The sequence below is a fragment of the Geospiza fortis genome, unplaced genomic scaffold (genome assembly GCF_000277835.1).
Source record: "Geospiza fortis unplaced genomic scaffold, GeoFor_1.0 scaffold112, whole genome shotgun sequence".
Lineage (NCBI taxonomy): Eukaryota > Metazoa > Chordata > Aves > Passeriformes > Thraupidae > Geospiza > Geospiza fortis.
In genome coordinates this window covers 24,608,040-24,625,275 of record NW_005054298.1, presented here as the reverse complement: position 1 = coordinate 24,625,275, position 17,236 = coordinate 24,608,040, and the positions used below count along the sequence as shown (strand labels likewise).

At 39.7% G+C, this 17,236-nt stretch overlaps 1 protein-coding gene across 1 annotated transcript in view; it reads left to right on the top strand.

Moving 5' to 3' along the window:
* BMPR2 (bone morphogenetic protein receptor type 2) overlaps positions 1-16,805 on the top strand; it is a 104,752-nt gene extending 87,947 nt beyond the window's left edge. Inside the window, exons 9-13 of the mRNA XM_005415929.2 lie at positions 319-466; positions 1,427-1,563; positions 5,134-5,306; positions 6,351-7,612; positions 9,298-16,805. Of these exons, the coding sequence (XP_005415986.2) occupies positions 319-466; positions 1,427-1,563; positions 5,134-5,306; positions 6,351-7,612; positions 9,298-9,548 (1,971 nt within the window). The 3' untranslated portion in view covers positions 9,549-16,805. The remainder of the gene's footprint in view (positions 1-318; positions 467-1,426; positions 1,564-5,133; positions 5,307-6,350; positions 7,613-9,297) is intronic.
* Positions 16,806-17,236: the final 431 nt, after the last annotated feature.

Sequence of the window (17,236 nt, the reverse complement as noted above, 5' to 3'; positions counted from 1 at the left end):
CTCTTCCTTATGATACATAGCTTGGTGTTTACAGAGCAACTTGGGAAAGTAAACACTTCAGCTATATCGTATTTCATTTGAGAACATTAAGTAAGGGACAAAATAACTTTGTTTTGGTACATACAAAACAGTGACAGAGTAGGGGAAAGGTTTTGTTATGACTAGACTGGTAGGAATCTAGAAACTGGGGACATTGATTAGGAATGAGCTGTGTTTTCCTTAACTGTAGAGAATACCAAGCAGAATAGGGCACTAAAAATCTTAATTGAATTTGGAAATTCCTTCCTGATGTGAAGCTTGGATTTGATGTTTCCCCAGGTCGGTACGATCCGCTATATGGCCCCAGAAGTGCTTGAAGGAGCAGTGAACTTGAGGGACTGTGAATCTGCCTTGAAACAAGTAGATATGTATGCTCTGGGCCTGATCTACTGGGAGATATTCATGAGATGTACAGACCTCTTCCCAGGTAAGGAAAAGAACTGCAGAAAATCGTAACAGTAGGAAGTGGCACCAGCACCCAAAGCCACTCCTGAGCCCGAGCTTTTGAGAGTGGAGAAGGGAAGCAGTTCCCTTGGCTGCTTCTGCCGTTGAGTCGGTGCCATCTAGTGTTCGAGGTGGTGCTTGTCAGGACGGTGCATCTGGGGGCGAGCTGTGGCTCCTGCCCAAAGGCTCGCTATGACCTGTTCAGGCGGTTTGCGGGCCTCATGCTAGCTGCCATTTGAGCATTATTATTGTTGTTAGTATTATTGTCCAGAGTTTAAAAACACTGAGAGTTAGGCTGATGGCAAAAGCAGTGTTTCCAGTTCTGAGAACTGATAGACATGCTTGAAGTGTCTTTCAGACTTTTCACCATGAAAAAATGCCATGACTTAATGTAGCCTTTAGTCAGTTGTACTTTTATTTATGATAGGACATTGAAAATTTAGGGAAATTCTCCCTACCTGTAACATAAACAAAAAGGAAGTAGACTTAAAATTTACATGTTAGATTGTGCCACATGCACCATCTTCTGCCCAAGCTGCAGCATACAGAATGGATCTAAAATGCAGCATACTCTATGCAGTCAAGCAGCTGTACTTTGTGTGCAGAGGCTTGTAATCCTGCTGGGCTTCCTCCCAAATGAAGTACATGAACATCGTCAGTCAGTGGCGTTTCACAGAAAGTCAGTGTCATCTTCAGGCTCCAGGACATTCCAAATGTGCCACTGAATCAGCACAGTCTCAGGATGCTATCCTTCGAAAAGTTGCTGAACAGCACTTGATTAATTTGCAGTTAATTCAGCTTTTTTTGGAAGTTAGACTTTGGGGAAAGTGGGGAACATCTTGATAGACAGCAGCTTTGATAATGCCTTTCATCAGCTGAAAGCCTTTGCTCTGCCTTTTAATCTATGATTGATTTTTTTTCCCTTTCTTTCTTTTGCTAACAGGGGAATCTGTGCCAGAGTACCAGATGGCTTTCCAGACTGAAGTCGGAAACCATCCCACTTTTGAAGATATGCAAGTCTTGGTGTCTAGAGAGAAGCAAAGACCAAAATTCCCTGAAGCATGGAAGGAGAACAGCTTGGTAAGAGAGAATATTTTCAAAGAAAAGTGATTTAACCAGCTTTAGGGTGTACTCATTTCTTAAAAGCAATTTTTTAGGTTTTGGGGTTTTTTCCTCTTTGTTAGTATCTAAGGATTGAGAGCTGTTTCTGCATGGACTTCTTAAATACTGAATTCAGTTTTTAAAAGTTATTGACATGAAAGCCAGATTTCATTTAAGGAAAAATACTATTATTGTTGTTGTTGTTGTATGCTGCAGTGTGATTACTGAAGATAACCTGTTACATTCATTTTAGACATTGGCTGTAGTATTGTGCATGAAGTGCCCATGTGTTCTCTGTGTGCTGAATGAGAAACACAAAGCCATTTTTTGCCTTTTGACATCTTATAAACTAATAAAACTGAACTAGGATACCAACTAAAATAGCTGGTAAAAACATCAATATACTCTTCCAAAACTAAAATTGGTAAACATTGTAATAAACTTTTTTGAACTTATATAGACGTCAGGATTTGCAGAGGCTAAAGCTTCTAGAAATAATTTCATTTTAACTACATAAAAGATTTTATATGGCTTCATTTGATCTGCAATTTTTTTTTTCAAGACTACAGACATTATAACATTGCATGTTGTTTTGAGTGAGTGTAGCTATGGCTTAGAACCTTGCTGCTGTGGGCCAACAAGTTAGAGCAAGTCAGCTGAACTCTGGTGAGAGTCTGTGCTTGCTTTCATCTGCAGCAAAGTTCAGGCAGTGTGAATCCCCTTGGCTTAGAGGAGGCTGTTTATCTTTTATTACAAGCGAAGTGCAATGTGAACGGTGACTGGGTTCCACCTGATACAAGGTAACACAGCTGAATTGGAAGTGTGAAAATGGTGTGTTTGGTTTTTGTTTAGAAAGATACTTCCTGTTATTCCCATATTGAATGATGCCCTTCAATCTTCAGAGGCTTTGGTGGTTGATAAGTTTGTAGCTACTGTGCAGACAAGGAGGAGCCCAAGGCCTGACCTGGTGCTGGTACTTGTAAATGGGTAGGAGCCTGCTTTCAGAGAGGAGCATAGCCTGCAGTGGTGCACTGCAGTAAAACATGTTGTAACCCAGCTGAGAGCTTCCAAGAGAGCTGCTTTTATGACACACTTTGGCCACCCAGTCGCGGGGCAAAAGGGGAAGAGGAAAAAAGAGAGATCAATGCCCACACTATATAGGAAATTAAACAACAGCTGTTTTAACTATAGCCATGTTGGCAAATGTGGCGTTGGAAGAACCAAGCTTGACAGCTGTTTCTGAAGACAAACTGAAACAGTTCAAGGTTTGTTTTGTTTTGCAGATTGCCATTTTAAATGTTAATTCTGTTCTAGCAAGCTGATAGACTCCAGCATTATTAGATGATCCCCATATTTAAAATACCTAGCACATTCTTTGTGGTGTTACTATTTTTTTTCTATATAATTAAAATGGTGATGATAGCTCCAGCTTTAAGAATTGATCTACACCATTGCTTTAAGAGAAAAGAAGAATAATCACAGGGGTCAAACAACTTCTTCCACCCTATGCCAGTCTAGGATAATATCTGAGTGAGTACTCTATAGCAGATAGTGTAGAAAACTAAGCTCCAGATAACCTCACTCTGGACCCGCATCCTAACCTCCTGTATCTAATACATGGGATAAAAGCTTTATTCCATTATTTAAACCTCTGCTGTTATGTTGGGTTGTAATACCTTCATGCAAATTCATCTTTGAAACAAATGCATTTGTCCTTTTCATTTGAGAAATACAAATAAAAAATAATGCTTTATTTTTTAATCACATAATTAAGGTACTCAAAAGATTTGGAATCCTCATTTGTGATTACCTATGCAGTCTTAGTCTGCTTCTGGAAGCATCTATGTTGTTACAGACCTTGATTAGCAGTATTGTTTTTCGTAGTATAAAGTAACAACCTGAGCAGAGGATGTACATAAAATAATTCAAAGGCTTTAAGCTGTGTTGAGATGTTACTATATTCTGTCTCACTTGCCAAAGTGGGGCCACGCTTGACTTCAGAGGTCAGCAGTGAAGGATATTAACAGAATAATAGAATTATGCAGATTTCTGGTCCCTTCTGTCTTCTTGATGAGTGCTGGTACTTGCAAATAGTTCATTTTAGCATAGTTGTCTTTCAACCTGAAACTAACAGAAAACACATAATTGTGGTAAATGTGATGCTGAAGAACTCTAGTGTTGATAACTGTGTGTACAGTCACTACTGTGTCCTTTAATGATCCTTAACACATCAAAAGGAAAGGATCTGCTACAGGACAGACAGTATTCAATTAAACACTGGTTGAAAAGTCTTGCAAAGTGGAAAGGCATGAGATTAGGATATCCACTGATTTAGTCTGAATGGTGACAAAATCAAGTCCTAAAAGCTGAATGAAGGCATTTTGTTGTGGGAGAGAAAATGGATCCAGTACCCTGACTCATGTGCCTCAGCTGAGGGGAGGGTATTGGCTTATCTCCAGTGTGATCTGCTGTGGGAAGGGAGATGAAAGGTTTGCTTGTGGGGGAGCCGGTCCCCACCTGTGCAGCCAGAGCTGCATCACCAAGCAGCAGTGATTGCCAGATGCAAGCCATGCCAGGAGCTCACTCCGTGGGCGAGGAGCTCTTGGCTCGTACTCAGAGCTGGTCCTGGCTTCCACTACCAGCAGGGCACAAGGCAGTTCTGGCACACAGACAGTCAGCAGGACTCACTGAATGCCTTAGTGCCCAGCTGGGACTCTGCAGAGTCCTCAGTGCTGGAGAGGTTAAAGCTGGGCTGTAGATGTGAGCTGTGCTGGCAGACCAGATCCTCTCCATGGCCATGGGCTGGCAGCAGGGGCCCATAAATGTCTGCCTGGCCTTTGTACTCCAGATAGAGTGCAAACAGAAGTGTTCAGTGCTTGTAATTTCAGTTGTTTCCTCTCCAGTTCCCTGAACATATGGCAGCATGTTTTGGAGGTCTTGAGCTCTAATCCTGACTGTACAGCTCATCCCACAGTGTGATGCCAGGAACACGTGTGTGTTTCTGTTTCTCCACCTGTAAAACCAGTGCAACAAAAATCTCCTCCCATGGCGCAGACAAATTCATTGATACTTACCAGACATTTGGGTGTCAATGTGGTAAACAGGAAGACAAGGATGATGAAGTGAGCACAGCTGTTATTTGCATACAGTGCCAGGGAGCAAGGCAGTGACCATTAGCAGAGCTGTGAGAATAACCATGGCAGCATTTCCAGAATATCAGCAATCCTTAGTACACAGCTCTCATAAGGCAAGGAGAGTGAGCAGAGCATGCATCCATCAGAGGGCTGGCTGAAGGTTGTATGGACATTGGTGTATGTAGCTTTTGCTAAGTGTATTCCCAGTTGATGTATGTATGTGAGGTGTGATAATATTAAATTGCACATTGCTAGTGTTAGGTTAAATTAGCTTCGAATGAAATTGTGTCTCTTCTTTTTCTCTCTTTCACCAGCTTGTGACTGTTTTCAGGCATGCAGAATGCTGCCATGAAACAGTAAATTGGAAGCACAGTATAAAGGTAAAATAACTTAAAGGGGTTTTGTCTCCTGGCAGGCTGTGAGGTCACTTAAAGAAACAATTGAAGACTGTTGGGATCAAGATGCAGAAGCTCGACTAACAGCACAGTGTGCTGAGGAGAGAATGGCAGAGCTCATGATGATTTGGGAGAGAAATAAATCAGTTAGTCCAACAGTCAATCCTATGTCAACTGCCATGCAAAATGAGAGGTAAGAGGAGAGCACACTTGGGTTTAGTCAGCCGGAAATGCCCAATGCAGTGCTCCGCTCACTTCAGGACAGAAGCTACTGCTTGCTGTACCCATTAAGTGAGGTGTGTTACATGACCTAGTCTGCATGACATAATCCCAGTTGCATGTGTTCTTAAGATCTCCTGTGTGTCCCCAGAATTCAGGTGCCTTTTATGTATACAGCTGTATTTCTCACAGAGGGGCCTTTTAAACTGAGCTTAGACAAACTGTCTCAGCAGGCTTGCCATGATGTGAAGTGACAAAGTGAATTGTCTTTAAGTACACTTGCTAAATGATGCATCAAAGTTCTGTTTAAAGTGTTCTGCTAAAAACTGTGAATTTGCAGCCAGTGTGAGTTTAGGAAATTACCAAGTCTCAAACCTGTAGTTTTTCAGTTAACAAACTGCAGGGCCATTGTTTAAGTTGTTGTTACTCTGACCTCAGCAAGAGAAGTGCTGCATGTTCTCTGCTGATCCAGAGGGAATGCGAATTTGCAGAGCTGACTTTAGTGCTTAATAGTATACTCTAAAAATCCAGATTTGAGAGAAGAATAATATTGCTGTATATGACACTGTTCATTGTCATGAAAAAAATATTATGTTCAAATCATAAAATACCTAAATTGTCAAAAAAGTAGAGTTTTCATGGGTTAGGACCTTGTGACATTTTCCCAGAATCACTTTCCTGATTTAGTCTGTTGCATTTTTGTTGACTTTCTTCAACATCACTTCTGTGCATCTAGAGCAGAACCTTAGCAGTACTTTGCCAACTGGACAAACAGCATATTGGACAAATAGAACATTACTGTTCTGCTAGGAAGTAACATCCATGATGAAATTTTGCCCTAGTAAAACAAATTTTCTTTTCAAGGAAGTTGCTGAAATACCTCAGTTTGTACAGTGTCTATCCTTAGTTTATGCATGAAAATGAACAGAAAGACACTCAGCTCTCTTAAATGAGCAGCGTTATAGTATGAAGTGATTTTTACATATATGATCTTAATACCTCTTATTTTTTCTTAAAGGAATCTGTCGCATCATAGACGTGTATCAAAGATAAGGCCATATCCAGATTATTCTTCCTCTTCCTACATTGAAGATTCAATCCACCACACAGACAGCATAGTAAAGAACATTTCTTCTGAGCATTCAATGTCCACTACACCATTGACTTCAGGGGAAAAGAATAGAAATTCCATTAACTACGAGCGGCAGCAAGCACAGGCTCGCATCCCCAGTCCTGAGACAAGTGTCACTACTTTGTCCACCACCAATACAGCTGGCCTCACTCCCAGCACTGGCATGACCACCATATCCGAAATGCCTTACTCGGATGAAACAAACTTACACACTACAAATGTCATGCAGCCGGGTGGGCCCACCCCTGTTTGTCTGCAGCTAACAGAGGAGGACTTGGAGACAAATAAATTGGATCCAAAAGAAGTGGATAAGAACCTGAAAGAAAGCTCTGATGAGAATCTGATGGAACATTCACTTAAGCAGTTTAGTGGGCCAGATCCACTGAGCAGCACTAGTTCCAGCTTGCTTTACCCACTGATAAAACTTGCAGTAGAGGTGACAGGGCAGCAGGACTTCACACAGGCTACCAACGGTCAGGCGTGTTTGATTCCGGATGTCCCAGCTGCTCAGGTCTACCCTCTACCCAAGCAGCAGAACCTTCCGAAGAGGCCCACTAGCCTCCCTCTAAACACCAAAAATTCAACCAAGGAGCCACGGTTAAAATTTGGTGGCAAGCACAAATCAAACTTGAAGCAAGTGGAAACAGGCGTAGCCAAGATGAACACTATCAATGCTGCAGAGCCTCATGTGGTGACGGTGACCATGAACGGAGTGGCCGGGAGGAGCCACGGCATGAACTCTCACGCTGGCACAGCCCAGTATGCCAACGGCACGGTGCCCTCTGGCCAGAGCAGCAGCTCGGTAGCGCAGAGGGCCCAGGAAATGCTTCAGAACCAGTTCAGTGGCGAGGACAGTCGGCTGAATATCAACTCCAGTCCCGACGAGCACGAGCCCTTGCTGAGGCGGGAGCAGCAGGTTGGCCACGATGAAGGTGTCCTGGACCGCCTGGTGGACAGGAGGGAGCGGCCGCTGGACAACGGGCGAACGAACGCCAACAACAACAACAGTAATCCCTGTCCAGACACTGCTGCAGCCAGTATCCAGAGCGTAGTGAGAAATCCTGGGCAGACCCAGAGCAGAAGAGCACAGAGGCCCAATTCGCTGGATCTGTCAGCCACAAGTAGTTTGGATAGCAGTAGTATGCAGTGTAAGTGCCTGCAGGGCTGAACGGTTTCTCTGACACCTCTCTACCTAATAACTGCATATATCTGCTCAAACAGAAATTATTTCCGTCTCCCATTTCTCCTCAAAGCATACTCATTAAATCTCATATAAATGTAATTTTCCTCAGCACAGCTTCAGTCTTTTTGATACAGTCCTGTCTCCATCATTTCCAGTATATTAGATCATTATCATCCTTCTACATACACAGAATAAATCTGTCTCTTTCTAACCCATGCACTCTGTCTCTAGGTTAACTTTCATTATTCCTTGCAAGGCTCCTACCTTTGGTAGATGCAAAGCATATTGAATAAGTGTCCCTTTTTTTCTGCAGGGGCACTTTAAACCTTTTTTCCCTTACTTTTCCTCATTCTTTCAAGAGTAGCTGTCTCTAAGATGCATTGATTAAAATAATTTATTATAGTAACTACTTATATGCGTCATGATTTTAAAGCAACTGATTTTACTGTATTAGCCCAGCGTAAATGGAGGGTCTGGCATTTTCTATTTTGCTGTCCCAGCTCCAGCAATTAGAGCAATTCTTCATCAGTTTGCCATGTACATAAATATTAATCCATGTAATTAGAGAAGGAATTTATTTTAATGCTTATTTCAGAATAACTTCCTTGAGAGTTTATGGCCAGAGGTCTAAGAGGTTACAATGGGGCTCTCCTTTTTACAGTAAGAATGTAATCATGTAGTTATAGTTAAATTAGGTACATCCTCTGGATTTGAGCCTGTCTGAGCTATTGGAAAGACCTCCTGGTGTGCATTGTAAAGAAAATGTATTTCCAGAAGTCACTGTAGTCTTGAAAGGTGCTTGCAAATCTCGTGACTGTGTTTAGGAAGATGCTGTGATAGTAGTGGAGTAAACTGGGATGCCAGGCATCTTTGGAAATAAAAGGTTTAAAACCAAACAAGAACATGCCTTTCAAGAAATGTAGTTGAATATTCAGCAGTGGAATGTTTAAGCCTTCCTTTTAAGTAGAAAACTTTAATTTTTGTCTTAACATGTTGATGTGAGTTGAAATCTTAACAATATAAAGAAAAAGTATTATTGCAGTGACTTTCTTTAGTTACAAGAAGGGGTTGTGTAAAGTTTTTTTAACAATCAGACTTCGACTGCAGAAGTTTTATCACGGTTAAAGTTGGTTCTGCCAGTTTTGCAACCCAGCATTCCAAATCCTGACTTAATGTCTTAACAGAGAATGGACTGTTTTGTTTTCAGGTGAAATGCTTTGCCAGGTGGAGTAGGATTAGGGAACCTAACATTGCACTATTTAAATTTTAGCCTTTGCTGTCCTGTAGTAGCAATGTTCTTTTGTACCTCCCATTACAGGTAATATAAGATACTATGATTGCAAAAACCCCTCAAATGTCAAATGCTGATTCTCCTGTTTGATGCCAGTGTGCACTCCAGGTAACACAAATTACTTCGCTGAAGTAATTTCTGACAGAGAACAGAATCTAAGCCCTTGTTTTAGTGGCAGCTGTTGTAGTTGATAGACTTGTCATGCCTCTGCCCCACGGTTGCTTCTGTGCTTATAGATTTTGTTATTTTGTTTCTGTTTCACATAAGTAACAACCCTGGACTCCAGTCTAATCTCGCCTTCCTCATAATACTATTTTCTGTTCTGTTTTCTTGTTTTGGTTTGGTTTTTTCCCCTTCAGTAGGTGACTCCTCACAGGATGGCAAATCGGGCTCAGGAGAGAAGATCAAGAAACGTGTGAAAACTCCGTACTCGCTCAAGCGGTGGCGTCCGTCCACGTGGGTCATCTCCACGGAGCCGCTGCACTGCGAGGTCAACAACAACGGCAGCGAGCAGGCAGTGCCCCCCAAATCCAGCACTGCTGTGTACCTTGCAGAGGGCGGCACTGCCACCACCATGGTCTCTAAGGACGCAGGGGTGAACTGCCTGTGAAGTGCTTCAAAAGCCGACCTTTGTTTTGCGTTATTTGAAACAAACGTGCAGAAGACATTTTAAAAAACTGCTTTCTCCTCCTGTCAGCAACCCCTACTACCAAGGACTCGCTTTAAATAGATTTCAGCTATGCAGAAAATTTTTAGCTTATGCTTCCATATTTTTTTATTTTGTTTTATTTTTTGAACGTTTTTGCACTTTTATTTAGTATCGCTAAAGTTAAGTCTGTCTGTTTTGACCACGGAATATATATATGTGTATCAAAGATGTGGTCTCAAAATATTTTTTTAAAAAAAGTAACAAAAAAAAGTATTGCTGATAATCAGTTTGGACCAGTTTCTTAAGGTCACTAAGAACATAAGCAGACTATAAGACAGGTTTGACTGCAGTGGTGTCTTGTAACCATGTTTTGATTTCTGTGCACAAGCTAGTCTGTATATTTCTATGTTACAAAGTGTATTCTCTTTTGAACCCCTTATTTTCCTTGTGTCATGTTGAAATGTGCAATAGTCTATAGTTCACAGTAGGCTTTATTGAAAAGTGTGTTTCTAAAACTGCCACATGTTCCCATTTTTGTATTTGTTAATTTTTCCTTGACAGTTGAGCAGTCAGCCGGTCATGACAGTGAACTTTGCACATCGTAGCCAGCTTGAAGCAGCTGCCAATATCACATTGTGCTCAGAGGTGACAATGCATGAATTTTCCCCAACTTGAAAGGGCTTTAAAAAAGGAACAAAAAAAAAAATCTGAGCTCCGTACCTTTCTTTTGATCCTCCCTAATCAAAATGTGTTTCCTTTATAGTAGTAGATGCCAGCCTGTGAAGCTGAGTAACAAAATGTTGAACAAATGTAAGGAGACAGTGTCAGCCATTTTTTCCATTTTATTTTGTGTGCAGTTTCACCCCCTGTATTTATGTGAAACCTTATTTAGATCACTAATGGTGTACATTGAAAAATGCATTTTATTCAGAAATATTAATAATTGTCATACTTAAAAGCTTGAGTGAAGATAGGTTGTGAACGTATTTTGTTTACACAGAGAAAAAAACATCGATCTTACTTGGCACAAAACAGTTTGGTGATGAGTCACAAGTCTTTCCTGATTTACCTCCTTACAGACAGGATGGGGTAAAAATGAGCCTGATTACTTATGCAGGTAGGTGCATCCTAATTGATTGTTGTTGCCAAGTTGAGTTGAAACTTGTCCTCCCTTCAGAGTTCTTAGAGGCCCTCATTCATCTTGGTAAAGTTTATTGCATGCTTTTAAAAATCATGGGTGTTTGTGGGGGAGGGTTGGGGATTTTTTTTCCCCTCTGCTTAGTCCCTTCTTTAAGTTGGTATGCACATTGAGTTTAGCTGTCAGTGAATGTGAATGTAATATGTATTGAGATAAATTGTTTATTCACTATCTCATGTAAACCCTTCATTTTTTTTGGAATGATTGGTTTTACTGTCTACTGAAAGAAAATAATTTTCTTATTAGTTAGAACCTCCTTCCACCTAAGAAACAGCCTTCCACCTGAGAAGCATTCTTTCCAATTGAAAACACCTCAGTAAAAACTATTTGGATATAAAAAGATGTAACACATCAGTCTTTGGTAACAAGCAAAGATTTATCACTTCATCTGAAAACTGGTGATGTTCAAAGAAAGAAAATCAATTCAGTCAGCCTGCCAGACTCCTGTGGCAGGATACTGGCAGCAAACAATTGCCTCCCCCAGCCTGTCTCCTTTCAGCTGACTGAAGCAGATGCTCTCTGCTTTTAAGCTCATTTGTTTCCTTGCCATTTTACCATTTTTCCCCCTGAGGTAGGCTTTGCCAACCCTGTTCTTCTCTATCTGCTGATACAGCTAATCTAATACATGCCTTGCTTACATCTGATTCTTGCTGTTCCCCAAAATTCCTTGCTTGTTCTTGATTGCTATGATTTTCTCTTGTAACACTTCTTAACATTTCTTAGATTCTCCTAGATATCTCCAAGAGATAGTGCTATAAATGCAGACTTTAAGGGTAGTTGTAGAAATACAAGCCACAAGGCACATTTTGAGCTCCCTGTGTTCTTTAAGCACCAGTTCAAATAGTAACTCTTGTCTCTGAGGCATAATTATGCTTTCCCCCTGTATAATAGTCATATCACCCCTTTTTAAAAACACAGCCTTCTTCTGGTTTGACTTTTAATTCACTCTCTGGTTTCCCATCTGCTGCAGTCTCACATCCCAGATGTTGAAAACTTGCCAGTTGCTCAGCTGGGTTTCAAGACCTGAATCAGAATTTCTGGCATTCTATTCATATTGCTCACTGGGCTCTCTTCTCCTCTGGCCTCCTGTGAGTCTCCATTTGGAGTGCTTGGTGGTGTTTTTTGGTGAGCACTGATCGTAGTCTTGAGGATTCTTCACTCCTATCCCAATGACTTTTCTTTGCCTTGCATGTATCATCCATCAGCATTTCAGAATGTGGGCTGAAAACAATATTTAGGACTCTAAGTCAGACTACTCTGGGGAGAGAAAAATTACTTCTCTGACTGCTGCTTCCTTCTGCTGAGACAGAATTGCACCAGTCTTTTAGCCTTTCTTTGCAAGCCATGCCTTTGTAAGAAATCCAACTTTTTTGTGATCAATGCAATCAAAATAACTTTAGTACCAGATGAAGATGTTGTTCTGCAGTTTTCCTTCAACATTCTTAAACAATACTTTTTTTCTTTCCTTTGTCTATTTCTGTTACTTGCTGGAGGGCCTTTGGAATTAATTCTAATTAGTAGCAAGATTGGCTGTGCAATCTACCATGGATAAATATAATTTGTAACATTATAGAAAAATGTACTTTATCAGGAAATACCCTATAGATTAAACAGATAAAATCTATTCTTTTTTAAAGGTCAGTCAAAGCAAACTCTAAAGTAGGTACCGAAATACTGTAATTCTGCACAGCTAGGTGAAATCAGATTAGAAGTTTGGTTTTAATGTTTAATTTAGTAATGCCATTTTTCTCCTCACAGCACATAATCCAGTATCCATAGAATACTATCTCTGTAAGTTAAATGAAATTGAATTTTCATGCTGCAGGGGATCGTCCTTAACCAAACAAAATACATGTAAGAGAAAGAATTCTACAAATCAAACACAGGGGGATGGTTGTTATTGTACAAGAAACAAGGAAAACAAATGTGATTTATTTCCTTGTGAGTTATGATTTTGCTTATTTGATTTTTTAAAAAAGGCAAGTTATGAAAGTTGATAATTTTCTATAAATTTCTCATGTATATTGCAGACAAGATAAATACAGCAAAATTAAAATAGAATGGTAGTGCAAATACCTATTAATTGTGCCACTGTCAAGTAGGCAATAGTAGAATATTTGTTATGTAATTTATAATGGAGAATTCATGTAAAATGATAGAGCAAACAGTTTTGATGTTTGTCTATATAAGACAAAATCCAACGTCTTGCTGGGTATAGAAAATGGTTTACTAGCAGAAGGCAGGAGAGTTGTTTAGGTTAATGCATTGTCTCTTGTTCTGTTTCCTGTATTAGAGATACCAACATAACGTGGTTTTTTGAATTCTAACCCTTTGAACACACAGACTATGAAGGCCTCATAGTCTTCTAAAATTGGTATTTGCAGGACAGATTATCTGCAACACTTCCCTGAATTTACTTATAATGCTTAACAGCTTGATATGCTAGCCAGTTAGTATTACCAAGGCCTTTCTTGAAACTCCAAGATGCACTTACACTGCACAGCTAAAGTAAAGGTATTCCTAATTTAAAAGAAAACCATCTGATAGTATCATAATTAGAATATTTTCAGAAACAACATTTCCGTTCTTGTTTTGCTTTCTTGGTGCCACTCATTTGTCTCTAGTTTTCATATAGAAAATTACCTGATTTTCAAAGGCAACACATTTTGATTTTTTTTCAGTGCACTGGGCACAAAACAATGCAAGATAGATGCTGGCAATTTTCAGGAAACAAGCAACAAAAACCTCCCACCTCATAAATATGTTCAGAAAGTTCACATCCTCCTACCTGTCAGCTTTCTCTAAAAGAAATCTGGAATCCTACCTGCCTCAGAGAGGAGAATAAGGAAGTTCTTTAATTGTATGGAATAAATTATTGGCCCCAAACTTAATAGTAATGAATTCTTACTTAAAAATATATATGTATACATTGTATATGCCCTAGTTCCAGTGTTCAGTACATTTTGCTCTCATGATATTCCATTTTTAAATGTTAAAAGATATCCACTAATACAACATTACTGTGTCTATGTTCAGATCGTTATTTTCTTTAAATGAAAAATACAGAAGTTCCCAATCATTCTTCCACTGAAATGTTACTGTGGACATTTCTTGCCTAATTAGGGTGAATTTTAAAATTGACATATTTAATCTGTACATTAGAAATGAATTATGCTGTAGTTTTTACTTGTATAAAAATGATGGCTGCTCCCATTGCTGAAATAGGCTGGGTTTAAGCCATAAAAATAATAATTGCCAAGCACAGTAGCATATAAATGACCTGATATCTAACTGGAAGATTTTTAGCAGCTCATCAAAGTAAAATGAAATTGGATTGATCAGTCTTTGAAGGATCATAGACTGGACAACAATATTTTGCATAAATTGGGATTATTTGAACTTTTCTGTCTGGTCTCCCAGTACCCATTTTAACAGGTAACTATATTAACCTTCTTTTTAAAACATGCTTACTAATTTTTGTTCAACCTCAAGCCTTTCTTCAGTGAAAAACTATACATATTGCAGTGCAGCCAGATATATATATTTTTATGTAAACTCTGTGTGTATTTAGATGCATATGTATGTTGTGTGTAAGTTCCAGGATTTAATTCTGTGAGTTACAGCTTCAGATGGTAGCACTGGTAGAAAGTATAATGTGGGGGGGGTTTCATATGCCATTTTAAAATTGTCTGTAGTGCATCACAGTAAAGCTGGGATCAGACTGTGACACACAGTCCAGTAGTTCAGGATCTCCTGTGACAGACATGTCACTGATTGTTTGGGTGAAATGGATTTACGAGAGAGAGAGAGAGAGAGAGAGAGAGAGGAAGAGAAAAGCCTGGGAATGCACATGACAAGCTTTATCTGAAGTTGAGTAATTTAAGATGCCTCTCTCAAAGATCAAAAAATAACCCAAAACACTTAAAACATGATAATTTTTACAAGGCTTTTTTATGTAGTAGCTATAGCTATATGTGTGGTTGCCATTTAAACGTAGTATTTTAGTCCATTAAATCAAATTGCATTTTAGGCTTCTATATTGTCATATGAAACTGTAGCTATAGAAATACATCCCTTTTTGATCTCACCCATCCCCCAAGTAGGTTCAGTTTTGACATGAAAGAGTAACAAATCAGTTTTCTCATTTGGGGATTCTTCTGTACCGAGTAAAATTGGAGGCAGAACTTCCATTTCTGCAAGAACAGATTTGTGCTCCTGCAAATGCGAAAGGATGTTATGTTCAGCACCTGTGTTCCTGAGGGAATGGGCACCTCCAGGGCTCATGGCTGAGCCCAATGCTCCTGGAATCCAGCAGGAGTCTGCCTTTGGCAGTGGGCAGAGGAGGGGTGGGTTCTGGTGGCTGTGCTGTTAAAGGTTTCTGGGGAGGATTAGCCCTAGGAAAGCTGATGTGGAAGGTGGGAATGCGGGGGCAGCCCTGGCTCCTGAGCCTTGCTGGGTGTTGCAGTTGGGGATTCAAGCTGTGCAGCTGGGTCAGCACAGGGCAGCTGTGGCTTTGTCAAGAAGTGGAACTACATTGGGGGAGTAGGAGTGGAAGGGTTCAAAATAAATCCTCATTTACACCAAGGCCCTTTAATGTTGATCTGGTCTCCATGCAGGTCTGTGTTAGCAGTGCATTATTAATACAAGTTACTTCTTATGGCCATTTCTGTTTATTTCACTGTGGTTTAATCTACACGTGTGCATAATAAGCAGGAACTAGTTGGAGTTATGCTAATTCTTAGTGTAATCATCAGCCATTTTTCAAAGCCTATTGCTGATTTCATCAGCAATTGTTTGAATTTGCAAGTCATTCAGTTGATTAACTTCAATGCATACACCATGCTTCCACAGCACAGGAAGGAAGGATTTCTTCCCGGTCCTTACAGGCTTCTGCAGATGTATCACTGGAGTGTGTCCACTGTGGCACAGCACCTCACCTGGTAACTGTTTTAAAGCAGAAATAATTAGCCTTTATAACTTTCTAGTTCCAAGGTCTCCCAAACCTCCACTTTTGTAGCCCATTCACTTGTTTTTAAGACAGAAAACATGTGTGAGGTTTATTTTTAGAGCACTTGATTCACTTTCTTTTTTTGTGCTTCAGAACTGTATCATGAAGTTTCACACTTCAATCTTGTTTATTCAGAAAATAGTTAACGTTTCTGGTCTTTGTAGTTTGTAAGAAGTCACAAGAACAAACAGGCAAGTCCAAGTTATAGCTGACTCATTTGTCACTTTTGAATTTCCTGATTGGTGACTCTTCTCTCTCTTTCACACTGTTGAAACGTATTTAAATTGGTTTGTATTTGTATGTTTCTTGTCTGCTTTTTGTCTCTAGAGGAAAGCGTGCTCTATTCACATTTATATAAGCTGGAATAATGTTTTACAATTGCTGTTGATTATTTTCCCCCCCAAATGCAGTATAAGAGGAAAATAAACATGGCAAGAATGAATTTTTAGGGTTTGGTCTTCTGTAAAGGCTGAAGTAAGAAGATGTGAAACTGCCATTTTCCTTATGAAAGACTGTAAAGAGAGCATTACTTTCTGAGCGAGCTTTTCTGGGGGAAGAGGGGGAGAAATCCTAGATATGGAGTCTCATCAGAACCCTTTTGTTAACGGGTATTTTTGGTTTTCCTCTCAAACGACTGAGGAAATATCATGTATGAATTTATAAATAATTGCTTTCAGTTATTTCTTTTGTATAAGCTGCGCAATACCCTTGCTATGCTGTATAAGTTGTGTTTCATGGAACAGTGTGAGTATGAAATAAAAAGCTAATTTTTGGTTTTTAATCATCTGTGGATGCCACTATGAAAGCTGACATTGTTAAAGCCACTACAGAGTTTTCTATGAATACTTGTAAGAATTGCTTTGTTATATATAAACCTAAATAAAGAGATTGTATTGATACAGAGACATGGGATAAGAACATTTAAAAGGCTATTCTTTAGGCCTGAGAGAAAAGGCTTGCTGTAAAAATGGTGCATTATTCCATTTATTAAAGATCATATTAATGACAAAAAGCATGGTCTTTTGTTGGTGGTTCATATCGTTATTGGCCATGAGTATGAACATGCTCCAGGAATGAGAGGAAGAAGAAACCCCCCTTGCATACGTGTGGGTTGGTTGAACTGAAAAAGATGGATTAAGTTATAGTAGAAGGATGCTGCTAATTTCCACTGACTGACACTTTTCCACTATACACGGATTGGTGGCATCCATTCTGCAGCTTGGATGTTGTTTTATCTCTCCTCCTCAATTATTGTTAATTTATTTTTCTCTATCCACGTTGATTATTTTTGCAAGCAAGTAAGTGATGCGAGTCTCTGGCCAAAGAACTAATTCAAAAATTCAAAGAAAGAAGGGAGACAGAATGAGGAGCTTCATTTCTTGCTGTCATAAATAAGGAGGAAACAACAAACTGAGGCAAGTAGTGTACGGTTGAGTATCTGCC